General features: G+C 38.4%; 1 protein-coding gene across 3 annotated transcripts in view; it reads left to right on the top strand.

Moving 5' to 3' along the window:
* The window catches only part of ITPR2 (inositol 1,4,5-trisphosphate receptor type 2), a 496,325-nt gene that overhangs the window by 335,980 nt on the left and 132,438 nt on the right, over positions 1-27,907 (top strand). For all 3 annotated transcript variants that reach the window (XM_059402747.1, XM_059402745.1, XM_059402746.1), the window contains exons 40-45: positions 6,061-6,244; positions 7,162-7,418; positions 10,773-10,973; positions 13,456-13,566; positions 17,706-17,801; positions 19,786-19,908. In XM_059402747.1, the coding sequence (XP_059258730.1) occupies positions 6,061-6,244; positions 7,162-7,418; positions 10,773-10,973; positions 13,456-13,566; positions 17,706-17,801; positions 19,786-19,908 (972 nt within the window). The remainder of the gene's footprint in view (positions 1-6,060; positions 6,245-7,161; positions 7,419-10,772; positions 10,974-13,455; positions 13,567-17,705; positions 17,802-19,785; positions 19,909-27,907) is intronic.

Raw genomic sequence — 27,907 nt, forward strand, 5'->3', positions numbered from 1 at the left:
GAACAGCCCTCCCAGCACAGTCCCTCCCATTTACTTTTTTCAGAAGTTGAGAACAACAGCTTTACTTGATGCCCCAAATCTCCCAGTGCTTATTAACCAGATACCTCGGAGGGAGTGAATTTTCAGTGATCTGGAGAGAGAAGGAACATTTCTTTGCAGTTAAAAGCAGCCATTCATCTATTCCACATGCAGGCATCATCACCATTTCCAGAAGGCACCTGTAAATGCCTACCAAGTGCCCCTGGGCTCTGCCAACTCCCAAAGGCAGAACACCCTGAGAAGGGGGGCCTGAGAGCAGAGCTGGGGAGAATTTCCACAGAACACCCACCTTGCTTCTAGTCCCACCGCTTGCTCACCTGCCCTTTCTGCGTTTGTCTTGGTTGGAGAAGGAAACTCAGCTTGCAACTCGCTGGAAATTTCAGAATCCACTTTTCCTATTCAGGGCAAATAGCAGCCGTATCTATCTGAAAACTAAGAGAGTTCCTTTATTAATCCAGTAAAGGCAATGGACAACAGGAATTTCGCTAGATCCAGGAGCGGGGCCTTTACGAGGAAAGGTGTCAGGCACAGCAGATGTCACAGTGACCAGAAAACAAGTCCCAGACACTGATCCTGCAGAGTTGCAAAACATCATGAAAATTCTCGTGATATTGAAGCTACAACACAGATTGCTCTGAGGGAAGTTGGGGAAGTGGGTGGTGGAGGGATTTGTGTGGGTTTTCTTGGAACGGCTCTTGTCTACAACCACATATCCAGTGGGGACGTTCTAGAGAAATTGTCTAGGCAACTACATAATATGAGAGGTAGATTATTCAGAGGGTAGTGAAGGATTTTTTTGTTTTTGATCTCTTTATAGAGAGATGTAGTTAAAGTGCTTTCTAGATTCCTGTTACTGGACCACAGAGAGGGTCATCAGATGAGATCATCTTGGACCCTCCCTACACGTTTATGTTTATTTATGTCCTCATATCACTGTGGAATAAACCAGCTTCTGCCAGAAACTGCCTGTTCCACTTTCAAACTCCTGACAAGCTCCCTGCCTCCCTTTAGAGCCCAAATACCTTTCAGTCTTTTTATCACATGGTGTTTCTGTGGCAGTTATCACTGGTTACTTATTTTTTTGTCTTTGAAATCTTTTTTTCCCCCCATTTTTAAAATAATTGTTATATTCAGTTAGACAAAATATAGTATACCATTAGTTTTTGATGTAGTGTTCAATGATTCATCAGTCGTGTGTAACACCCAGCGCTCATCATAACACGTGCCCTCCTTAATACCCATCACCTGGCTACCCCATCCCTCACCCCCTCCCCTGTGAAACCCTGTTTATTTCCCGGAGTTCAGAGTCTCTCTTGGTTTGTCTCGCTCTCTGATTTTCAACTTAGTCCTTGGGACACCATTCTCTTCTCATTTTACCTTCTGCCATTTCTTCTTAGCCTTCTGTGAAAGCTCCTCTTGATCTATTTAACTCTTGAATCCTGACATCTCTCACATTTCTTTGGGATCTCTGTTTATTTTGCTTGTTCCTTCAGCCTGACCTCATTCATTTCTGCATCTTTAACTTTCATTCAATGCTGAGGATTTTCTCCACCCACTTGATGCACTTCTAGACTCTACATCCAGCTATCTTCCAGAACGTTTCATGGGATGTCCCATTAGTACCTTCACCTCAGTGTGTCCCAAACTGAATCCACTGTTGTTCTCCATTCACCCACTCCTGCTTTTACTTTGCCTCCCTCAGTGATTGGTGGTCCATCCACCCAGATATCTGGCTGGAAGCTGAAAGCCCACCTTGACCTCATCTAACTCACCCTCACTACCTTCCTGAGCATCTCCTTGAAGGCCATTCTGTGGTGATTCTGCCCTGTTCACAACTCTTATATCCATAGTCTGCTTTCAACCTCTTCATAGCCAACCCTCATTCCCAGCCTTCTTATCTTTTCTTATTTTATCTAGGTCTTCTGGGAGGTACCCCTGATCCTGGTTTTTCACTTCTCCAAATCGTTCTCCACTCTGCCTCCAAAAGATACCTCTCCAAAAACACATGTTCTTCTCCTGCTTAAAGTCAGTCCGTTGCCCTATAAAGGCCCAAACTCCCTAACACAGTCCATAAGATCTTTCATGATTTCATCTCTTCACTCTTCATATTCTCCTTCCTTCTTCCACCTCCTCCCTCCCCCGTCCTCTCTCCTGTGCACCAGCTACACTGAGCTCTTCCACCTCCTCCCTCCCCCGTCCTCTCTCCTGTGCACCAGCTACACTGAGCTCTTCCACCTCCTCCCTCCTCCGTCCTCTCTCCTGTGCACCACCTACACTGAGCTCTTCCACCTCCTCCCTCCTCCGTCCTCTCTCCTGTGCGCCAGCTACCCTGAGCTCTTCCTAGTTCCTCCTATGTATCATGCTATTTCTCACGTTGCTTTCTCCTCTAGGAGGACCCAACTCATGAAGTTCCCTTGGAAGGCTTTGCCGATCCCATGTCGCACTCGGCAGAATTGTCTACTAGTTGTCGCATGCCCCTGCTGTATCCTGCAGAGGTCTTCAGTGGCATTTCTGCCGCTTGATGGTGCCTTTTCATGGATGTGTCAGGCTTGGTCTAGCAAATTATGAATCCTTAACAATTGAAACCACATGCTGGTCTTCTTTGTGTCCCATGCGTCTGACACCATGTTTGGCCCAATAAATGTTTAGGAGTGATGGCTGTATGAATGAATGGTTTGAATCAGATTCTAACCCCTTCACAAAGTCTTCTCCATCTGGCTTGAGCCTTGACAACCACTCCTTTATCTGAGCTCCCATACATTTGTTTCCTTAATATCCATTTGGCACTCTGCCTATGCTACTTTGTTTTGTTATTTGAATGACATTTTGCCTCTCTAGCTAAATTTCATCTTTTTCAAAGTGGATCATGTCCTAGTTCTTCTAGCTATATTCTTTATCACCATTCAGCAAATATTTGTTGATGAAATAGCATTAAATTATTTTTGTATGTGAAAGCCTTGTTTAAAGACGGGTTCTAACAATGTCATTTACTAGCCACCCCTATTTAAGTTTGTCAGTTTTCTACATCACTTTATATAACTCACATAGCAGCTATGTCTCTGGGAGGTCTAACCGAGGTCAGCCTAACTCCTATTACTTGCCCTTGAGCATTCTAAAACCCACTCCTCCTCAAGACTCCTGCCGATCCCCAGGGGCAGGGGGAGGGAGGTGTAGAGAGAGGTGGGGGTGGAAGGTGGTGGGGTGGGTGTTACATTCTCACAGGGCCCTTAGGCACTAATGTTTGACCGCCCTACTTCTGTAGGAATCTGATTCCCTTCTTTAATTTATACCACCCAAGCTACATAAGCCAGTTTATATTTTTCATGACACTATTGAAAGCAATGCCTGCTAAATACCAGGCACTGTGCTTTGTGCTTTCCATGCACTGACTTGGTTAATGCTCGCTACAACTGATGAGGTAACATGTGTTAACTCACCTTACCAGAGAAGAATCTGAGACAGTCTGAGCTCCTTACTGAGCTCACATGGCTAGTTACAGATAGACTCAGGACTCGAACCCGTGCAGTCTGGCTCCAGGGTCTGTGCTCTGAGGCACTCTAAACATCTCTTTTCTTTTCTTTTTAAAGATTTTATTTGTTTATTTGACAGACAGAGATTACAAGTAGACAGAGAGGCAGGCAGAGAGAGAGAGGGAAGCAGGCTCCCTGCTGAGCAGAGAGCCCGATGTGGGACTCGATCCCAGGACCCTGGGATCATGACCTGAGCCGAAAGCAGCGGCTTAACCCACTGAGCCACCCAGGTGCCCCTAAACATCTCTTTTCTGAAATAACATTTTACTTCCTGACGCCTGGGAGATTTCGCTGACTGATTCACCCTGCACGGGTGCCCTAGGCTTATACCATCTCTCCAGTTCCTCCTTCATTTTCCTTCTCTGCTCCCCTCTTCTGGTCCCCCATCCTTCTTGGGGGAAAGTCATTCCTCTGTCATACAGATTGTTGACCCATCACTGTTGGTTCCTGAAAAAACCTCAGAGTTTCCCCTTATACTCTGAAGCTTGTGAAAGCAGTTTCCTAATCAAAAACCATCTCTTTCACCAGAGAAATCCGTATGCTGCCTGTTGAGATTATAAACACATTTATATAAAACGTGCTTTTTATCTTTATTAAAGTCATACCGTTCAGCTTTGTAACGCCCTGGTTTTCAAAAGATGGGGGTCTGTGTAAGTAACCTGTTATTTTTTAGCTTAAGAGGTTACTTTAATAAATTTAATGATTTAGACTCAGAGAATCTAGATTTAAATCCTAGCTTTACCACTTACTAGTTTACGTAATGTTGGGCAAGTCATTTAGTAAACTTTATCATTTGATCTGTAAAATGGAAATAAAAATGCTTATTGTTTACCCCACAGTTGTACTGAAAGTACCAATGAGATAATGTATTTCAAGGCACTAAATAAATTATAAAATTTTGTTTTAATTGAGCCACAAAGTTCCTGTAACTTCCTCATTAATATATTGGAATCTCCTTTCTCACCTTCTAACCCGACTATATTGGAAATATTAGGGTATAAGCATCAGCTTAATTTGTGGGCCTGGAGAGGTCTGTAAGTGCTGCATTTATCCTTTGAATTAACAGAACCAGCTTCACTGTTTCACTGTTGTTGCTATGGTTACTGTGGCTTTTTGCCCTGCTTTCTTGAGGGGTTGCTAGCCTCCTGCTTAGAGCTTCCCCTTGTAGGTATGAATCCGACTCCTAAGGCTTCATAAATTGCTCTGTACTCATACATTACCCATATTGAAAATTGCAGGACACGCATCCATTTCAAGACCTGATGTCATTAGAATTTATCTGCAAGTCCCAGGACCTCTGGGTCATGGTTCCTGACATTCTTTTAGCAAAGCCTATGTATAGGAAGCACACAAACCAAAACTGTCTGTTTACATTTATTGGATTATGGTTCATTGTACTGGATTTAGGAGTCATTGTTTTTCACATGTTTTCTTCACACTGTCTCTCATCAAGGTTACATAACTGTCTTTTAATCAGTACAGTCAGTACAGTTATTAGAATTATTATCTTTATTAGTTTTTTTTTTACTTTATTTCTATTGTATCTATTGTGCCTATCCCATGATTTTCATATTGGTAATGTACAGTTTCCCCACCCAGTACAACTTCCATCTTCTCTGGAGTGTATCACCTTTCCCATCACCTACCTCTTCTGGACATGTCCATAAGTCACTAAGCAGACAGGGATTTGGCAGGTATTTTCAAGGTTCAGTATTTCTGCCTCACTGTGATATACTTTATCATCATTTTGGTGTGGAATCCTTTCTGTATCATTATTCACTCTTCGAGCAGAATCCATTTTATACATTTTATGGCAGGCTTGTCCTAGACCCCATGCAAAGCAATGTAGCTAATGAAGTACCAAAAAAACTTAGTGCGTATCTATCAGTGGGTTCCTGTGAGTGAGGCTGCCATGGTAACACATTCTAAATTAAATGTACTGTAATTTAGATAAAGAGAAAAATAACTCTTTGTAACTCTGAGTAAACTCACATTTATCGAAACAGGAAGCTTATTGGATTTGTGGCTATTTTCTACTCTAGGTGACAGACTCAGAGGGCAGGGATTGTGGTAGATTTTCCTTTTTGCTCTATCCCTAGTAGTAGCCAGGGCCTGGCACATAGTAGGCATTCAATAAATACGTGTTGAATCGAGACATGAGTTTATAGTAATGTAAAAAAAAATCAGAGAACTCTTTGGATCAACTTCTTACAATGCCCTTGTAAATTTTTCAAATAAAATATTCAGCAAGGATGAATGAAATAACACGAAAATATATTGGATTTTAGTGGAAAGTGCTAAGCAAATACAAGCTATTATTAGTGTATGCTAAATAGTACAGGAGACTGGAAAAAGCTGCTAATTTATGAAATAATAATGGGCAGCACATTAAATGTGTGCTTTCATCCGTGATGTTTATGTTTATTTCAAGCATGCAAGCACTCTTTTTCTCCCCTTGGGTATTAATATCTTAAAATATGTTTTCTTACAGTATTCCTTCTACCAGCAGTTGCACGAACAAAAAAAGTCAGAAAAATTCTTCAAAGTTCTCTATGACCGAATGAAGGCTGCCCAGAAAGAGATAAGATCAACAGTGACAGTTAATACCATAGACTTAGGTAACAAAAAAAGGGATGATGACAATGAATTGATGACATCTGGTCCACGAATGAGAGGTAAAGAAATATTTGAGTACTTGGGGGTATAGAGAGAACAGGAGGGCACACAACTTCTAAGTCTTGCTGATCTTTGTCATCGCACTTACCTTGGTCTCACTGTCCCAACTGTGGTTCCATGTGTGGAGCTCCGTTCTTAAATTATCATGGCCACAGGGTTGACCTTGAAACAGCTGTGCAGGACCAAACTCAAACAAGGGATTATCAGAGCAAAGTAACTAGTGACATGAAAATGTTGGCTTTATAGTGGAGTGCACAGTAAAGAGCCAGTTGCCCAAACCTTTGGAGCATTGGTGAAGTCCAAACTTTAAGAATAGAAATTACAAGGGTTTCTGGGTGGCTTGGTTCGTTAAGCCTCTGCCTTTGGCTTGGGTCATGGTCTCGGAGTCCTGGGATCAAGCCCCACATCCAGCTCTCTGCTCAGCGGGGAGCCTGCTTCCTCCTCTCTCTCTCTCTGCCTACCTCTCTACCTACTTGTGATTTCTCTCTCTGTCAAATAAATAAATAAAATCTTAAAAAAAAAAGAAGAATAGGAATTACAGTACCATACTTTAATGAAAGATTCTTGATATTTGGAATAAAAAAGTCATTGACGAAGTTAATCACATAAACATTAAGGTTTTGAAGTTTGCCATATTTTCCCCACCTTCTTGTATTCAAGAATTCTGGTATTTTATATTTATCAGAAAGACACAAGCCCTTCTAAAATTGGCAAAGCATTAACATCCTTTTTTTAATGTCCTATGCAAATTTCATATTTTAGTTGCTACTTCAGATTATTTGGGGGGAAATTGTTGCACCTTGTGTCAAGTGATTTTTAATTCAATTGTTAGAGAATTTGGGAACTGGTTGTCTTGTGTTTTAATTAGCAAAAGGAAGTTCCTTCAGAAATAAATAAGAGTACTGTTTGATTTCAGTAAGAGATTCATCATTACTTTTGAAAGAGGGAATGAAAGGGCAATTAACAGAAGCTTCTTCGGCGACATCCAAAGCATACTGTGCCTACCGAAGGGAAATGGATCCAGAAATAGACATTATGTGTGCAGGATCGGAAGCGGGAAACGCTGAGGAAAAGTCTGCGGAGGAAGTCACGATGAGCCCTGCGATTGCCATCATGCAGCCCATACTGCGGTTTCTTCAGCTGCTGTGTGAGAATCACAACCGGGAACTGCAGGTACTTGTTCTAGTTTGTGTAAAAGCTGAGAAGACAGCCTGTGACTGTAGGTAACTACATTCAAATAAAACTAACGGGTCCTTTAGAAGAGAAAATAAAACCGATAGTGCTCTTCTGAGTTGGGAAGAAACATTTGCATCTAAGTGAAGAAAAATGCGGAGAAAACTCCTTTATGCGTGAAAAAAAAAATCAGGCTTGTGTATGATCGTCCATTGCAGCCTCAACTCCTATCTTTTTAGCCTCAGTTAGGGTCATTGAATCCTAGTGTTCTGGTATTTGTTGAGGAAGGTCACATTTGCCTCATCTATACCTTTCAGAGTTTTGTGGGTCTTTTGTTTTGTTTTGTTTTTTTAAAGATTTAGTTTATTTTTTGACACAGAGACAGAGATCACAAGGAGGCAGAGCAGCAGGAAGAGAGAGAAGGGGAAGCAGGCTCCCTGCTGAGCAGAGAGCCCAACAGGGGGCTCGATTCCAGAAGCCCGAGATCATGACCTGAGCCAAAGGCAGAGGCTTAACCCACTGAGCCACCCAGGCGTACCCCTTTCATAGTTTTTAAATTTTTTTTAAAGATAGATAGATAGATTGATTGATTTATATTTTTGAGAAGAGGGGGTGGGGCAGAGGGAGAAAGAGAGAATCCCAAGGACTCTTGCTAAGCGCCGAGCCTGATGTAGGGCTCCATCTCAAGACCTTGAGATCATGACCTGAGCTGAACCCGAGAGTCAGATATTTGATCAACTGAGCCACCCAGGCTCCCCTGCCTTTCATGGTTTTATAGCTACAGGCGCTTTCATCATTTCCAGCTCAATTCATATATCTTGTGTGAGATACAGACTCTGTTTCTACATCTCTATTAGAAACAGTTAATATAGAAGTGGATGTTTTAGGACAGTAAAGGTCGATACCTTTGTAGATGAATATAGTCCTGGTCTTACATCTTCTTTGGTACATTTTTCTTTGTCAAACAGCTGGACTGAGGAGTACCCAGGAATTTCGGGCTTTTGTTTTTTGCATTATTTGCGTGCTGCTTACGTCACCATGGCTTAACGACATGGGAGGTGAAATCGTCTGTAAGAGCACATATCCAGGATGAGGGAGAGCAGAGTTTGAAGCTGTGTTCTCTAGCTAGAACCTAGAGTGCAGGTATTCTGAGTTGGTAAGAGATGGTAGGTTAATACAAATGGAATTAAATATCCTCTAAGGACATAAGAAGCTCAGGACGTCGTGAATGGTAGAAACTATAGGTTTTGTGGACTACCCCATCACAATGTGGAGAGGGCTGCAAAAGAGCTGCGGCAGGCAAAGGCCAGAAGTATTACTTCTGGAAGGAGGACACTGGAAATGCACCTACCTGCTCATCCTGGTCTGTGTGGTCTGTCCATGTAGGAGATAGGTGGATAGTATCTGATAAAAATATTTTTCTAATAGGAGTATGGGATCAAACAATTTGGGAAATGCTCCTATAAAATAGTTTTGAGGCTCTCAGGTGACTGAGTTAAGCAGCCAACTCTTGGTTTTAGCTGGGGTGGTGATCTCAGGGTTGTGAGATGGAGCCCCACATCGGGCTCCACACTCAGTGGGGAGTCTGCTTGAGATTCTTTCCCCGTCTCTCTCCCTGTCCCCCTCTGCTACTCCTCCCGACTTGTTCGCTCTCCTTCTCTCCCTCTCAAATAAGTAAAATGAAATCTTTAAAATACTTTTGTTTTAATAGACTAGGTAGTAGAATCATTCACAATAGCTATTATGTAGAAGGAACCCAGTGTCCATTGACAGATGGATCTACAAAATGTGGTATATGCATACAATGGAATAGTATTGAGCCTCACAAAGGAAGGAAAATATGCCATGTGCTACAACATGGATGACCCATTATGCCTCAAGTGAAATGAGTTAGTCACAAAAAGACAAATACTGTGTGATTCGATTTATATGACATACTTAAAGTAGTCAGAATGAGAGAGAGACGGAAAGTAGAGTAGTGGTTGCCAGGGGGAGAGAGGGAAGAATGAAGAGTTCTTAATTGGTATAGAGTTTTAGTTTTATAAGATGAAGAGTTCTAGAATCAGATGATGGTGATGGTAGTTCAGTGTTAAGAATTTATGTAATACCACTGAGTGGTACACTTAAAGATGTTTGAGAAGGTACATTTTATGTGTATTTTGCCATAATAAAAAATTGGAAGGCACCTGGGTGGCTCAGTCAGTTTAGCATCTGCCTTTGGTCAGGTCATGATCCCAGCATCCTGGGATTGGTCCTGTCTTCTCCCTCTCCCACTCCCCCTGCTTGTGCTCTCTCTCTCTCTCTGTGTGTCAAATAAATAAATAAAATCTTAAAAAAAAAAAAAAAAACTAAAAAAAAAGTAAGTGGTGGAAATAAATTCAAATAAGTAAATTAAATAATAAATTCAATTAATAAAAATAAGTAATAGATAAAAATAAACATTTCCCCTCTCTGCTTACCTTTCACTAGATTTACTCATCCAAAGAAATTACTCTTAACAGATTATACTTCCTTCCAGGGACTTTTATGCACATAGAAGCATATTAATCTGTAAATGTAAAATCTTTTTGAAAACTCAGATTATGTAATGTTCCTCAGATTATGTGATGTTACTTTCCATTTAGTAATACACCTTATTACTAGATTTTGTTTATATTAGTACATACTGAATTACCTCATTTTTATAGCTTTGCAATATTCTAATGTTTGGATATACTGGTATTTGTTAAATTGGTCACATTATGACAGGTAGATATTGTTTCCAGTTTTTGCTATTATAAGAAGTGTGCAGTAAATCTTTTTGTAGTCATGTGTGTGCATCATATATAGAGAGAGATGTTATATATTGCATATATATATACACATATGTGTGTGTGTATACATATATATATAAATAACTTAGGAATCAGAACTGTATGTTAAATGAATATTTTAATAGGGGCTTCTAAGTTGCCCTCCACAATGGTTGTATCATTTATTGTTTGAAGCGGTACTGGTTGTGAGGGATCATTTACTTGAAAATTGCTTCTCTCCCTGATGAACTTCTTTCTAGCTTCTTTTTTCCTTCGCCTTTTCCTATTATTTATTTTTTGCCTTCTCTGTATAGTTTTGAGGTAATGACATTGTTATGAACTATACTGATAAATTTAGATTCTTGAGGAAAAAACTGGAAGCTTTTTTCTTAAACCTAAGGGAAATTTAATAAATGTGAACACTTTCTTATAAAGAGCAATTCTATTCCACATTGCCTTGGGGATATTTTTGAGTCAGAAAAACACACATAGTGAGAGAGCTGAAAGCAATTAGCACAGTGATTTCTTTTAACTCCTCAGGTATATTTTCTTTTGCTTTCAGAACTTCTTGAGGAATCAAAACAACAAAACAAATTATAACCTCGTCTGTGAGACCCTTCAGTTTTTGGACTGCATCTGTGGAAGTACCACGGGTGGCCTGGGCCTGTTGGGTCTCTACATCAATGAGAAGAATGTAGTACTGGTCAACCAGACTCTGGAGAGCTTGACGGAATATTGCCAGGGCCCATGCCATGAAAATCAGGTAACCGTGAAAGCAGTTCTTCACGCAGAAGTATTCATGACTAATTAGCAAAAGGATCAAACTGGTGAAGGAGCCAAGCTTTGTCCACATGTAAAAGATCTTTCTTGCTTTGCCAGATATTTTTACTCTTCTCACGAAACACACAAAGACTGAATTCTGGACTAGTAAATACTATGCCCTATTTTTATTTAATTTTATCATAAAAGAAAATTCCCATGAAAATGTTCCAGATATAAATCAGACCTACCGAAAAGAGTGAAATGTGTTTCTTCACCGTTGCTCAGTTTTCATCTTTAGTGACTCTTTCTCAGGATTTGTGAAACACACTCCCTTTGGCTTCTACCACTCCATTGTGGTGTGTCATATATATTAGTCTCCTTTAGACTCGCAGTAAACCTATGAACATTACAAAATAGGTCTTATTGCTCCCATTTTGTGGAAGAATATGTTCTGACCCAGAGATGAAGTGATGTTCCACAGCCTTGGAGTGAGAGAATCAGTATATTGTAGAGCCATACTTAAAACTCAGGACTTTTGATTGGGTCTAAGTAGAGTGCTCTTTTGACTACATTACGTTTTCAAGGGTAAAATTTTACCTCTCTTCCAGAAGGTTTGCCTGATTCCATTTTCTTGGACATCAAGGACATAGAAGACAGGACACTTGAGGGCATAGAAGATAAGACACTTGAGCTAGTCAAGAGCGGGTAGTCACCTGAGAGTTTGTTAATTGACTGTTCACAAACACTTAAGTGTTATGGGGCTATCATTGCGAGCATGGATTCAGCCTGGAAGAAAAGAGTTTTCGAGTGGTAAACATCTCTGGATATAAATCTTAAAGAAGCCATCAAGACTGAACATCGGTGCATAACATAGAAAAGAAGTGTGTGGGGGGGAAACAGGCTGCTTTTCTATTGCAAATTATGAAATATGCACACACACGTATAAACAGGTACACACATATGCATGCCTAGGTATGTAGAATAAAAACTCAACATTTATTGATGTAAAGAATTTGTTGTGAGGATACTGCCCCCCTCTGTAATGTGCATATTACCCAGTAAAGGAGGTAACAGATTTTACCCTAGGTTTTCCTGGATTATATTTCAGTCTCCTAGGGTAATGATACAAAGAAACTTAACTGTGGAAAGTTGAGGAAAAATATACAAATTTGGAAACTTGGTTTTGTTGTTGGAAAAAACATGTATATCTATTTTATTAAGCACGTATTCCCCACTTTTGGTCTTATAAAAAGATGAAATTGAGTTTTAAAATTAATTTACTAAACTAAGCTCTAAAAGTACAAACCTAATAATAAAAAAACCAATAGTAATAAATAATGATAATAAACATGAATCCCTCATACTCTGAAAATATAGTTTATTTGAACCCCAACTTCTGAAAATATGTGGGAGAAAAGATGGTTACCAGAAAATTCCAGAAATGATCTGCAAATTGATTCCCTCTAAGTCTAGCAAGTATCTTAATAATCAGAAGAACCTCAGGAAATGTGGAAGATGGATGGAAGACACCTTTCCTTTGTGTCCGGGGAGTAAAAAATTCTTTGTGCAAAGGGAAAAATGAAGCCCATTCTGAAAGATAATGGTTATTTCAGAATTACGTTGAGTTTACTCTTTCTCTTTTAACTCACCTGGTTTCCATTTTTTGGATCCATTGATACTGGCTGCTGCATCGTAATGTGTGGTTCCACAAATTCCAACCCACAGGTTTCTGATGCTCAAGTTCTATCCATTGCATTAAGTTCAGGATCCTAGCACAATAGACCCTAGCCTTCAAAATACTGCTTATCTCTCAGGATGTTTTATAAACTTTCCCCAAGTCAGGTCCTTCTATAAATCACTCAGGTTGAAAGACTCTGCAGAACTTGTCTTCTACCACCATACCAGACAGATGTCCCCAAAATAATAGAAGGCTCCTGTCTTCCTTGTCTGCTGCCCCCAGAGGTGCAGTGGCATCATGTGCAACTCACTCAATATTAAGTAGCAGCTGAACTGATAAGCCCTATCAGTGCCAATGACATTGACATACCACAAACATACCACGTGGACACTCCTTTCCTAAAGGGGAATATTCTCTTAGCCAGGAGAGATCAGATCTTAAAATTCTGAATTTAAGACACTAACTTTTCTATTGGCGGGTATATTAGAATTTGTTGTCTGAAAGAATATTTAACTTCAGTTTTGAAGTTCTTTGAAATTCTATAAAAAATGGTTCATTTTAAAAATCTCTATTTACACACATTGTCTCTTTCAGTGTCCTGCATTCAAAGCCATTTAATCAATACTAATCAATTAAAAGATTTATTATGAAAGAATAAGTCAAATTTAAACCCTTGACTTAATCTCAAAGTTAAATCTTAATTCTGTTTTAAAAGTCACTAAAGTGACTGTTCTTTTATGTCAGATGATGTCTAGCACTTTTATGTTGTAAGTAAAACGTTGTTCGTAAACATTTTGTTTTCCAGACGTGTATTGCTACTCATGAATCAAATGGGATTGATATCATCATTGCTTTGATCCTAAATGACATAAACCCTCTGGGTAAATATCGAATGGATCTGGTGCTCCAACTAAAGGTAGACTAAATCCACTATTTGGATGGCGGGGGTGACATTTTCTATATAAAACTTCATTTCAGAATTGGCTCTGAATCCTCTAATAGCTCTTGTAAAAACCCAGGTATTATCATCTGTTCAGCTAATGAATTGACAGAAAGGGAGAGTGAAAGTACAATGTGCACTAAATCCCTAACAAAAGTCCAATAAGCTTTGAGGTAGTATCAGTCAAGGGTACTTTACTGAAAGTTCTTTTAAGTAGCCACTTTGTTTCACTATTTCTCTTTGTTTTTATTGTATACTTTTTATTATACAGAAGAAAAAATGTGTTAAACATTCATTATGCCATATATTTTTAATTCATCTAGACTACAGAATCCTATCTAGCAAGTCACAATGAATTAGACCATGTAAAAGAAGGGCTGCATTTTAGTGTCATGGCTCTCTTCTCTCAAAAAGCTGGTTTCTTTTACATAAGAATTGTGGTTTTTGGTCAAATACTATTAGCAGTGTTTACACTCTCTTGGAGAAGCTGCTTTAACTTAAGCTGTGTGCATACTTCCCAGTAGTTCCATTTATCAGAGCCTAGGAAGAAAATGACATTTAAAAAAATTTCTTCAACTTTTTCTTTAAATGGAAATAGACAAATGAATATACACAAGAAGCTATATAAATAAATCCCAAACTCAAAGGCATGATATTCAATACAGATGAATTAATAAAGATCACATTACTGTGTTTAGTGTTAAAGAGGTAAAAAAGAAAAAACGTTAAATATAATTTTTCTGTAAAGATAGGTCCGTCCAGTATCAGAACAAATATTTTTTTTTTTGAGGGAGAGAGAGTACACATGCATGAGTGGGGGTGGGGGTGCAGAGGGACACAGAGAGAGAATCTTAAGTAAACTCTGCGCTGAGCATGGAGCTTGTGTGGGGGCTCAATCTCAGGACCCTGAGGTCATGAATTAAGCCAAAAGCATGAATTGGGCACGTAACCGACTGAACCACCCAGGAGCCCTTAGCATATACAGTTTAATTAAATTTTGTATCAGTAAATTTATGGCCAGAGAGAATAGAAGTGTAGATCTTGTTTCTAAATGTAGATTAGATATATAATGGAACGCACATATGTCTCTTTTATGTGAAGATTGTGCTAGGGGCTCCTAATAAGCAAATGTTTCTTTTCATAGACAAGGTGAATTTTTATTTTTTTACTGTTTTCATTGGCAATATGTATAAGCCTTGAGTCTTTCTGTTCATAGAATAGAACTAAGGTGATCCTTATGTCGATTGAATTTGTGTCCTTTTCCCCATGAGCATTATGTTTTTATTAGTGAAGCCAGCCTCGTCCTATATGACAGACAGCTTCAGCTGAGTTACTAGAAAAATGTTTATTTCCCCTTAAATTCATCTTTAATCACAATTCATAAAGAAACAACACATAGAAGCCTTGGCCTTTGGCTCTTTAAAACCTTTATTGGCCTAAAAACTACCTTTAAATCTCATTTTTATTTGGTATAACTTAATGGAGAAAAATACTGAGTGATTGATTGATTGATTTGAAAGGGGGAGGGGCTGAGGGAGAAGAAGAGAATCACAAGCAGACTCGCTACTGAGTGCAGAGTGGGGCACAGGGCTTGATCCCACAACCTTAAGATTATGACCTGAGCTGAACCCAAGAGTCAGATCCTTAGCTGACTGAGTAAGCCACCCAGGTGCCCTGTGATTCATCCATTTAAAACAAAGTATTAAAAAAAAACAAAAAAAACCACAAGTGTAGGCATACAGATTATTTACAAATCCAAACATATGTAAAAAACTAAATGATGGGGTATTACTTGAGAGTATGTAGATAGTTTTAGCTATTTAATGAAAATGCTTTTTTGAAAAAGGACTATTTAAAATTTCATTTGTTACTAATCACTATTTATGTATATGTTTTTGAAATGTGATGTTGGTTAAATCAAGGTGTATATAACATACCAGGTAAATGGACTTGACTTGAAATATTTAAAATATAGTCTTCTACTTAAAGAACAAGGCATGTGTGCCTTTCCCAACAATCTGTGAAGCTCTGTATATAATGGCCAATATGAAAACAACGCTTTTAAAACAGAATAATATATATTGCCAGATTTTAGGAGGCTTCCATGGGTAGAATGCTTTTAATTATAAAATCTCTGTAACATCAAAGAGTAACTCATATTAAAAAATGCTAAATTAAGGTTTATTTTGTACCATTCATCCTTAAATTTAATTGTTTAATCATTTATACTTTCATTTAAAATTTTAAGTATATTTAACTCTGCATATTCATTTATTGTGAAGTCTTATGCATTTTTTCATGCATATGTCTTGTTCTTTAACTTTTAATTTACATTTCATGACTAACCTGTGACTGCAAAGTTTTGAATTTGTAAATAGGTTTTTTTTTTTAAAGGTCTCTGGCTTCCTTTGGAAGAAAATCTTCTATTAACACCAATGCACACATTTGATTTCTTAGTGTATATAGGTTCTTGTACTTTCAATTTGATTCAGATTTGAGGTCATTTACAAGATTTCTATTCTTTGAAGATAGTGTAAAAAGATTGGTTGGAAAAAAATTGTATCGCCACTGGTATTCTAAAATTGGATGTATTTTTAAGCTATTATGTATTGGGCCTCCTAAATGAGGTTCATTAGAGAATACTGTTCATGTTGCCAAGGTTTGAGCTTTGAGTTCTGTGGGGTCAGTTCAGATTACTCTGATTACTCCACTAATCGTGGAGCCTTGTTATTTTAGGTATGTTGTTTGTATAGGATGCTACATTACAAAAATGGATTTTAGGATTGATGCAAATCTGCAAAAATTGAAAATGAACCATAAAAAAATAATGCCACTTCCCTTACAAAATACTAATTTTTTTTTTTTCAGGATGGGTCTATGACATTGTTACCATCATCACCAGATATCATTGCTTCTAATATTAGTTTTAAAGATAATCTTTAGGCTGCAGTCCTAAAAGAACAAAATAGTTGGATAGAATTTGGTACTAAGCTACTCAGTCAAGTTAATTTGTACAAATTTAACACAATTTTTGTGATGAATGTCTACATATATCAGACAGCTGATTCAATTCAAGTTTTTTTCCTATAGGATGTTAATTTTGAGTCACTGAGAAACATCTTAAAGACATTAAATGTTACTTTTCTTGTGCTCCTATCAAAGATTGTGTGTGGCACTTGAGATTTTTATCTACATAAATATTGCAAAAACACTGTAGAAATATGTCCCAGGTAACTTTTTATCATTTCACAGTTTGCCATAATTCTGGGGCAGTGCTATTGAAAACAGTGTAAAGAAACATCTTTCCAAATGTTGAGGATATTGTGCTTTGTGTGATAAGACTTTGTATAATTCTTTGGATTATAAATCAACTTTATCAGAAATATTAATGGTATCTACAGGTTAAATGTTTGAGAATATATGCTTATAAAAGAACTGGAAACATCAAAGACAACACAGACTATTTTTAGCCTCTATTAAACAAAAGAAAATATTGTTTTTCTATAACACAGATGGTAAACATGTTGCATATTACTGCCGAATAGTGAGACCAGTAAATTATTACCAGTAAATTCTTATTTTTACTTCTAACTCATGAATTTAAAATTTTATAGATTAATACTCAGTAATTATTGCTCATATTTATTAAAAATTTTGATATGGTAATACATATTCATGTTTTGCACAAAAAGCAATTGTGCTAAGTTCTTTAAATTATATACCATTTCTGTAAAGTACATCATTGATACTGCTTCACATTACCATCTTGTAAAATGGCATCAAGACAATGTCTATTTAGAAAATGGTGATGGAAAATAGTGTATTTTAAAGCATTATATATAAGGTTTTGGTTTTGTATTGAAAACAGCCTTTCACCAATATTTAAAATATTCTTTGGAATACAACTCTCATGACTCATTTTTTTTATTTTGTGTTGACAATGGAATAAAACCTTCTATATTAAAATGTGAACTAGCCAAATGAAATTAGCAATTTAAAGTTGTGTTTGTTTGTTTTTTTAAAAAATGGTCCTGGTAATATCAATTAAAACAAACAGGGATAGTTAATCCATGAAATAGGCTTTGCCTGTGCATTAACTCAATCTGTATCTCTAGAATAATGCGTCTAAGCTTTTGCTGGCCATTATGGAAAGCAGACATGACAGCGAGAACGCGGAAAGAATTCTTTTTAACATGAGACCCAGGGAACTGGTAAGAAAACTTTTTTTAAAAAAATATTTTATTTATTTATTTGACACAGAGAGAGAGAGAACCCAGGTAGGCAGAGAGGCAGGTGGGGGAGTGTGGGGAAGCAGGCTCCCCACCAAGCAGAGAACCCGATGTGGGGCTCGATCCCAGGACCCTGAGATCACGACCTGAGCTGAAGGCAGAGGCTTAACCCACTGAGTCACCCAGGCATCCCAAGAAAACTTTTGAAACTGTATTAATAATGTTCAACCTAAAAGGGATGAATTTGCAGTATGCATGTCAGGGAAAAGGTGGCTTTTTCTAGTGGCTTCCACTACCTCACCAGGGCATAATGGCACATCACAGCTTACTTTTGCAGGTGACTCAGGAGGCCCCATCATGGCAAAGCCTGTGTGATTTGAGTCCTTACTTCATTGGTTTTATCTTCTCTAAGCACTTTTCCTAATCAGATTGTCACATCTGTTATACTATGTGAAAATTCTTTTTTTTTGCCAGAAAAAAAAAATAAGTGTGCTTTAGTTTGTGTATTGGAATATAGGAAAAAAGTGTCTAAAAAAATGTTTGTACTCCTCAAAAATTTTATTTATACCTCTTTCTGAACAATAAAAATAAGACCAATTCCTTTTGAACTTGTTTCTATCAGTGAAATGTTGTGCCATGCTTGGCCTAAAGGAAACTATATGAAGACTTGATGGGGATTCTGCAGAGATCTTCTTATTGTAGAAGTTATATTTTTCTCCTCAGGTACATGGAAATTAGGAAGTAATATCAGCATGCTTTAAAAGCACTGAGTTTCTTTTTCTTTAATTTTAATTCCAGTGTAATTAAAATACAGTGTTATATTAGTCTCAGGTACACAATATAGTAATTCAACAATTCCATATATCACCCAGGACTTGTCACAACAAGAGCACTCCTTCATCCCCATCACCTATTTTACCCCATCCCCATCCCCACCTCCCTTCTGGTAACCATCAGTTTGGTCTCTATAGTTAAGAGTATGTTTCTTGGTTTGTCTCTGTCTCTGTCTCTGTCTCTCGCTCTCTCTCTCTTTTTTTTATTTGCCTTGAAAGCACTGGGTTTTAACAACATTGCAAACATTCTCAAACCCACATCACTTGGTGGTCACATGACTAAGTCCCAGTCTTAGGAGCACCGCTGTTGGTACTATGGGGAGTTTTATTGAAGGCATTCTTTTGCTCTTTCAGAGTGAGGAATGGTGTTGAGGAGGGCTAATAAAGATAAATGTAAGAAGTAATTTTATTTAACACATATTTATAGAGAGTCTCATATCTGTAAGGCAGGGGGTTAAGAGAAGCAAGATATTCTCTACTCTTATGGTTGAATGGGGCAATGAGTTATGTGTTCATTCAACAATAGCACTGTACAAGAGCCTTTGAAAATACTCTCTTCTCTGCCTACACCTTTATCTCATGTGACTCACCGTCAGTCTCTTGCCTGAGTTCATGCCCCTGCTCTGTTTTCACTTAGTGTCTCACACTTAGTGCTGTTGTAGAACTTTTTCATTCACCTCTTGATGTGCTGACTCTCTCACGGGACAGTGAGCTGGGTGGGTGTGTACTGTATTATACCCGGTGGGGGGTACATACTGTGTTATACCCACTGTTGGGTCCTCAGTGCAGTGGACAATGTCCAGCTTCACTTGTCCCTGTTACCCAGTGGGCACTGAGTATATAATGGATGGTTATCAGGGTTCCGGAGTGTCCTAATTCATGGGAATTTTGGCATTGTGAACATTCACACATCAAAGGAAGACTTTTCAAGGAAGTAGACAATATTGTAGGAAAATACTTTCATATTCATTTAAATGAAGGTGGTTACCAAGGTAATTCTCATTTATAGTTCTTTTATGCTTTTCAAGTCTTAGGAAGTGTTCCAGTTTTTAATTATACCTCATAAACAATGTAAATGCTTGTTGTTTGTAGCATTTCAAATCTTGTTCCTATTTTTTTTTTTTTTTTGATAGGTGGATGTGATGAAGAATGCCTATAACCAAGGACTGGAATGTGACCATGGGGAGGATGAGGGCGGAGATGATGGTGTTTCCCCAAAAGACGTTGGACACAATATCTATATCCTGGCTCATCAGGTGTCACATTTTATATCTTATATTATTGCTAATCTTATCAATTGTGTTTTGTGTCATGACTTGTTATATTTTCAAGTTCTGGTCCCATTATTTATACAATACCTGCCCCCTTGCTCTGGGCCATGGAGAGGGAAAACGTTCCCAGAATGCCCAGTTGTGTTCCCAGAGCTATGCCAAGTGTTGATTCATAAGAAAAATGATACTTGACACCAAAAACTACTGGGCCAGGAGACAGAGACAATGCCAGGTCAGAGCCTGAGAAACAGACAAACCATGACAACAAATGGAAGCTTCAAGGAGAGAGGAGGAGAGGCCAACTGAAAAGATAGAGTGTGAAATAAGGGGGGTACATTTGGTCTAATCAGGACAAACCTTGGAGATGCCTTCTGGCCTCTTTGAGTTAGAGTTTGGCATGTCAGAAGTGGCAGCCTCTAACTAGTTTCCACTAGACTTCTAACAAGGATGAGGCTAAATTTTAAAATTCCTTTGGAAGATCCATTTCTATTCTATAGTTCTTGATGAACACAGGCACTTGATAGATGTTGTGTGAGGAATTTAATTTTATTAACATGAAGATCAGCTTTAAATTTGTATCATCTAATGCAGATTTGCTTAGAAGTTAAACATTTTAAATGTACAGTGCCAATTTGATTTTGTCTGTAGCAACTCCCTCTTTTTTATGGGATACAGTCCTAACTCTGTAGACTTTACCCAACCTGCCTTTCTAGTCATCTTCTCGCATGGTCTACCTCTCTCTCTTCCTTCTTTCCCATACAGCTTACCAGTAACTGAACACACACTGATACATATAAAGTACATGGATTTATTCTCACTTTTTAAAAATTTTTCCAGTTTTATTGAGATATAAAGGACATATACAGCACTCTATCTGTTTAAAGGTGTTAAAAAGTTGCTTTTCAGACACTTCTTTCCCTTCTCTATAGAGCTGTATAAAGTATGTAAACTCAAGCGTAGTCTTCACAAAAGATTCTGGGAAGGAGTCGGATTTTAAAATATATTAACAAAAGAAGCTGCTCTGATTTTTTAAATACAGTTCAATCACTGGAAGATTTGGTGGCCTCTCATTGTATAGCAAAATGCGTATGTAGACCGGACACAGATAAGGGCAGATGGGTTATAGCTAGAAAGACAAAAGAGAATTTTAGGTATTGAGGAACTGAAAGCCAGAAGGAAGGGCACATTAAAGGAAGAACACAGAGGTTTAAGAGGTAGAAAAGGTGCCATTTTAATTTTATTTTTTTAAAAAGATTTGTTTATTTGAGAGGGAGTGAGGGAACACAAGCAGGGGGAGCAGCGGTCATAAGGAGAGGGAGAAGCAGACTCCCCGCTGAGCAGAGAGCCCGACATGCAGCTCCATCCCAGGACCCTGGGATCATGACCTGAGCCAAAGGCAGACGCTTAACCCACTGAACCACTTGGGCGTCCCAAAGCTGTCATTTTAGAGAGAAAGAGAAATTCAGGTGACAGGAATTGAGTCACTCTAGACAAGGAATGACTAAAGATTGAACGTGAGTGGAAAGAAAAAAATGTCACTGGCTGAAAACGAAAATCAAATTGGCTACTAGGAGGAAGAGAAAAATGTGATGGCCCAGCATGTGCCTGGGGAAGGAGCTATTTCAGAAGCTGTAGCATTGTGGAAGGAAAACAACAAGGAAGAGTGGGCCAGAGTGAGCAGTGAAAATTTTAGAGGAAGGAAGTAGGGGAATTCAGCCGCCCATGTTTTCTTGACTGAAACCTGGTCTCACTCTGTCTGGAGAAATGTCCCCTCTTGCACGAGTGAGCGGCGACACAAACAAGTCCTGACCTGGCAGGCTTGCAGTGGGAAATGAACAACCAGCCTGGCTAAGCCAGCCTTGGAACCAGAAGAGTGGCAGATGTTTGAACCAATCACCCCCATCCGTGAAGAGGAGGTTTAAAAATGCCATCTCAGATTACCCGTATAATGTGTGGAACAGTACAAATGTCAAGGTCAAAGAAGAGACTTTTCTAGGTCAGTTCATTTTTAAGCAGATGAAGTGTAAGAGTAGAGGGTACAGATTTTAGAAACAGGCTATGGAGTGTGTGGAGGAGAATGGAGAATGAGTATGAAGAATGCCAGAGCTGTCATAGCAGGAAGGATAATGATAGAAAATATAAAAATGATATAAAATATGAAAATAAGTTAAAAATGCAGATGGCATAAGGGGTAAATGATCTTGATGGGTTTAAATTTATGACAGTGCTTGGAGAGAAGAGATGAGATTCAAAGACAACGGTGGAGTTGTCTAAGGAGTGGGAATTCAGTAGTAAAAAAGAGGAGTAATAGGATACAATTTACTGAAACAAAGAGATGAAATCACAGATGGGAAAATGGCTTGAATGGAGAGAAACCTCTATATAGAGGTTTCTTAATTTTGCAAAACCAAATCGTTGAAAAAGCAGTAGTTTGTAGAGCTGGGATTGTACAACACTGAGATACATGAGTAAGCCAGACGGAGTATAGGGAAGAGGGAAATTCTGAATGGCTGAACACTCTAAGCCTTGGGATTCAGTTGTAAGAGTAACTATGAAATGAGAGTAAGTGTGCTTTCTTTGAGGAACTCAAAAACGGGATAGGAGTGGCAGAATATATAAAACGGTATATGTAACTGTGTAGCGTTAAGCAACTGTCTGCTTATTTTCTTAGAGTGACACAGAACATTGTTACCTTCTTACTTTTTAAGGTATTCTCTTGGGTGACTCCTCCCACTATTGTGTGTGTGTGTGTGTGTGTGTGTGTGTGTGTGTGTGAAAGAGAGAGAGAGAGAGAGAGAAACTCAGTTTTCACTCAGAGAAGAGAGCCCACTGTGCTTTTTTCATCTTTCCACAAGTGACTCCTTTGGGGTTCTCTAGGCTGGCATGTTTCATTGGTTTCTTGGGAGGCCAGCCATGGTTGCTGTACCTTATGAATCTGCTGTCCAAGCAACAACCAGACCAAAGAGGAGGGGTCATGTGCTTTGCTTTCAGGAGAAGCCAGGTAGGAGTGCTCCAAGGGTTTGGTTGAACCCCGCTTTTGCTGCTTTCACTGTGGGTATGGAATTATTTGTCCCCTGAATGCTGATGACCATGCAGATTGGTTTCTGCCTTTGCACAGTTCAGTAATTCCAAAACCAAGGTTCAACTTCCTCCTTGTTTTACTATAATCATCTTTTGTACAGACAGTTTATTTTCGTGCACTCAGACTTTCAATTTTTGTTGTTGTTCTTTTCATGGTAGTGAGGTAGTTCTGCTTTTTCTACCGTGACATCCTTTTAGCCCTTCCTGTGGCTGGTGTTACAAGAAACAAATAATGCTTCTTTCTTGTAAGTGTCTTGTCTGATCTACATAAAACTATAAATACATCAAAAAGGGAATTTCTTAAGTTCTACTACTATGGGGCGTGCAGAACATTTCCTGAAAATTCAGCTAGGGGTCCTTTTGGATTTTCTGCCATCCACATGTTCTCCTTCCATATCTCTGCCTTGTCTTTCTGCTGTGGGCTTCTTCTTTTATATTTTGCCTTCTTACTGTTCCTTCTCCTCTTTATTCCTGCCTTTCTGTAGAATAGTCACTGCCTACAATCTAGGACATTCTTCAGTACTTTGTATGCACGTACCATGTATTAAACCATATTGTTTTTCTGGTCCCATGTAGCAATTGCTGTTTTTCCATCTGAAAAACTTGATCCCCCTCTAGCTTTATTGAGATATAATTAACACATAAAATTTATAAATTTAAGGTGTATAATGTGTTGGTTTGACATATTTATATGTTGCAAAAGGATTAACCACCATTAGCTTCATCCCATTGCATCATTATTTCCTTTTTGGTGAGAACATTTAAGATACAGTCTCTTGGCAACATTCACTGTATGGGATTACAGGAGTATTTGCTATAGTCACCATGCTGCACCTTAGATCCCCAGAATTTGTTACTCTTATAACTGGAAGCATATACATTTTAACCAACATCTCCCCATTTCTCCCAGCCTTTAGCCCCCTAGTAACCATCATTCTACTCTCTGTTTCTCTGGCTTCCACATTTTTAGATTCCACATATAAAAGATCATATGATATTTCTCTTTCTCTGACTTATTTCACTTAGTGTAATGGACCTCAAGTTCCATCCAAGTTGTTGCAAACGGCAGGAACTCCTTCTTTCTCATGGCTAAGTAATATTCCATATTGTGTGTCTATATATACACACCACATCTTCGTTATGCTTCATCCCTTGATGGACACTTGGATTGTTTCCATATCTTGACTATTGTGAATAAGTCTTCAGTGAACATGTAGGACCCTTTAGTTCAATACCTACTAGAATTAAGATGTATATGGAGAAAAGTATTAATGAACAAGCCTTTGGAAATCAGAAATGACCCTAACCCCTGGCTCATAAGGCAAGAAAGGATGGATCACTTTAATTGGCTATGTGAAATTATTTTTAAAATACAGTTTTTAAAAATTTTCATGAGTGTTTCCCTATGTCACTAAATGGTCTTGGAAACATAATTTTACTGTCTGCATAATCATTCATTATTTGAATGTGCCGTAATTTATTTAAGCACTCCTATTGTTGGACATTAGGTTTCTAATGTTTTTGATATTATAAATTATGCTGTGATTAGCATCCTTATACATTAATCTTTGTCTGCTACACTGATTACTTCCCTAGGATAAATTCCAAGAAGTTTAATTACTAGGTCACAGGTAGTAACTATTTTATGGTTTGATGCATATCATAAAATTGTTATCATAAAATTCCAAATGTGTGATGGTACTAATCTTACTCAATCCTAAAATTACTATCATTTAAAAAAAAAATTTGCCAAACTTACAGTGTTTGGAACATAGTGACCACTTCACCACCATTTGTTAAATGAATCAATGAATTATAGTTGAAAGGTGATCTCACTTTATTTTTTTTTTAAAGATTTTATTTATTTATTTGACAGACAGAGATCACAAGCAGGCAGAGAGGCAGACAGAGAGGGGGGAGCATCTCTACATGCTGAGCAGAGAGCCTGATGTGGGGCTCGATCCCAGGACCCCAGGATCATGACCTGAGCCGAAGGCAGAGGCTCCAACCCACTGAGCCACCCAGGCGCCCCAGGGATCTAATTTTAATTCACACTTTTTGGATTACCAATAAAATGGACTCTTTTTTTTTGAGAGAGAGAGAGAGTGAGAGAGTGGGGGAAGGGGCAAAGGGAGAGAATCTCAAGCAGACTCCCCACTGAGGCAGAACCCAACATGGGGCTTGATCTCATGACCCATGAAATCATGACCTGGGCTGAAACCAGTGCTCAGCTGCTCAACTGACTAAACCACACAGACTAAACCACACAGGTCCAAATGGACCCTCTTTTCATGTTATTTAGTGTTACTTTTTTTTTTTTGTGAATTGAAAATGTGTTTCTCCATTCTTCTGGCAGGGTTCATTTTGTGTTTGTGAATTTTAATTAACAGTAACAAATCTTAGTCATAGTAGCTATATCTACTTCTTCCTGATTAATAGCTTCTTAATGTTTTAATGATAGGTTTCTTCTTCCCGTTGAGATCTCTTAAACACTCACTTCGATTTTCTTCTGGTGTATAATGAATTAAGTTAAGTATTTGACTATATAATCTTCCCATGTCATAATGCAGAAATAATAAAAAAGCAATTTCTGAGGTTAAGCTATCTCTGAGGGTATAGCCCCAGATTTAGTAATAAGAGGAGTTTATAAGGGCAGGGTTTATAGGAGTCACATGAATGTGATATAGAGCATGGGTCATAGAGAGAGCTTTAGCAGAATAGGTCAGGGCCAACTCCAGACCATCTTCAGGGTCAGACTGGGCATGTGAGTGAGCACTGGGGGAGCAGGTGAGCCTGGGACAGCCTGGTGATCCTCTTCCAAAGCAGGCAGCCTTTACTCACATCTGCTAACTTTCCAATTCAGATTATAGACCCGAGATTTCCACTTCTTTCAATATTTCAAAAGAAACCTGAATTCTGAAATTTTTAAAAAATGTAATCTCTCTTAATTTTTAAATGTTGACAGTTCATTTGGTATTTTTAAAGACACTGAGCAGTCCAAGCAGAACTCAGCAGCAAGTGGAATGTTGCCCACGATCCATAGTTTGCCACTTAGAGACTAGAGGATCCAAATTTCTCATTGATTCTTTATTCAATTCCATGAATCTTTTGAGTGTCTGCTAGATGCCAGGCTCTGGGCTGGATATTAGGAGTACGGCTGTGAAGAATAATGGGAGATCAGCTCCCAGGGAATTTACATTGTGACTGGGAGCAACGATGAGTAGACAGACCAGACAGACAGCAGAGAGTGTTACAAGCCGTGCAGTGAGTGAGAACAGGGTGTGAGGAAAGGCAGTTCTGGAATGCTAGTGTAGACTGCTGATCCGGAGGGATTTCTCTGAGGAGCTGAAATTGAGGCTTGCTCTGAGTGAGCAAGTAAATGCCGGGAGTATGAAATGGAGAGATATGGGGGAACATCCCAGAGAATGGCTCGAAAGTGTCAATGAACTTGGCATGTTTAGAGAAACAAAAGACCTGTGTAGCTAGACCTTCAACCAGCCGTTAACACTCGAATATTGTAATAATCATATAAATGCACCTGAGGCTCATTTATTATAAGATAGTCATTCAAGAACACTTATATTAGGCATTGTTTCAGTTGCTAAAATGGAAAGATGAATAAAGATGCTATCCTGAAGCTCATAATAATAGGCTTTTGTTAAAATAGAGGTAGGCATGAGATGCATGTTCCTAGGAGTCAGGAGAGGATTCATGGAAGCGGTGATACTTGAACTGAATCTCGAAGGATAGAAGGAGGGGCGGGGAGCACATTCCATCAGAGGCAACAACTTCAGTGTTTTAGAGAAAGGAACTTCTTTTGAGAATATTGATAGGGTTCTTGTGTGGTATCTGTTGATGTCTTCATGTGAAATGAATTATAATAATTTATATTAAATCAACATCTTTGATAACTGTGAAGACCTCTAATAAATGTTGCTTGAATGAAATAAGTGAAAGAATGAAAAATGGAGAAATGAATGACTAGGACATGACATACTCTAAAACTTTAGTATTTTTAATTTCAGTATTATAACAAAAAGCTGAATACAGATAATTTCTTGTTATCATCATGGTCAAAATTAATGATAATTTTTTCCACTGGAGTGTAAATTCTATGTGCATAGACACAATTTGTTTTTTTGGTCCCATGCCAACTATGTACTTTAGCATATAGTAGACACTCAAGAAGAGTCTGGGGAATAATTTCCTACGAAAATTCATGCAGGCTGATAATATTTTCATGTAATACAGGTACTGGGTAAGATTAAGAGCGTCCTACCACACTGGTATTAGCATGCTGGCAGTCAAGGATCTCATTCAGTTCCTATGGGCTTTTTAATTTTGTAGAGCACTCTTTACCAATCATGTCAGCAAATCCTACATAGAGTCCTGTACTATCTCCCTCATCCGAAGCACTTTTTTTTTTTACTTTTGTTCATGATGCCACCTCTAAACTAATAAAATACCTCCTCCTTTTCTTAAAACTCCTGTTAGTACTTCCTTCATTTTTCTGGGATCCAAAATGAGACTGACTTACCCCATTTCTTAGATGAATTCCAACCAATGATCTCTTCTTTGTATTGAATTCTTACATCTGTCATGTTCACCCAAAACTGCATACATACATACTTTCACAACAGTTTATGCTGTATAACATCCTAGAATTGTTCTTTGTTTCATGTGTATAGGACTTGGCTACTTAATTAATAGTAGATTGTCCAAATTTGAGCATCCATGAGGCCTCATTTAAAAAAAAAAAAAAACACACACCAAAAAAAAGGAAACTTTCCACAAAGAAGAGTATCTTGGGGAAAAAATACTTGACATAATAGATTTAAATCCTCTAATGGGCACCTACATATCTTTCACCAAGCAACAAAGAATCTTTGGATGACTGCCATTT

This window comes from Mustela nigripes, chromosome 6 (assembly GCF_022355385.1).
Source record: "Mustela nigripes isolate SB6536 chromosome 6, MUSNIG.SB6536, whole genome shotgun sequence".
NCBI lineage: Eukaryota > Metazoa > Chordata > Mammalia > Carnivora > Mustelidae > Mustela > Mustela nigripes.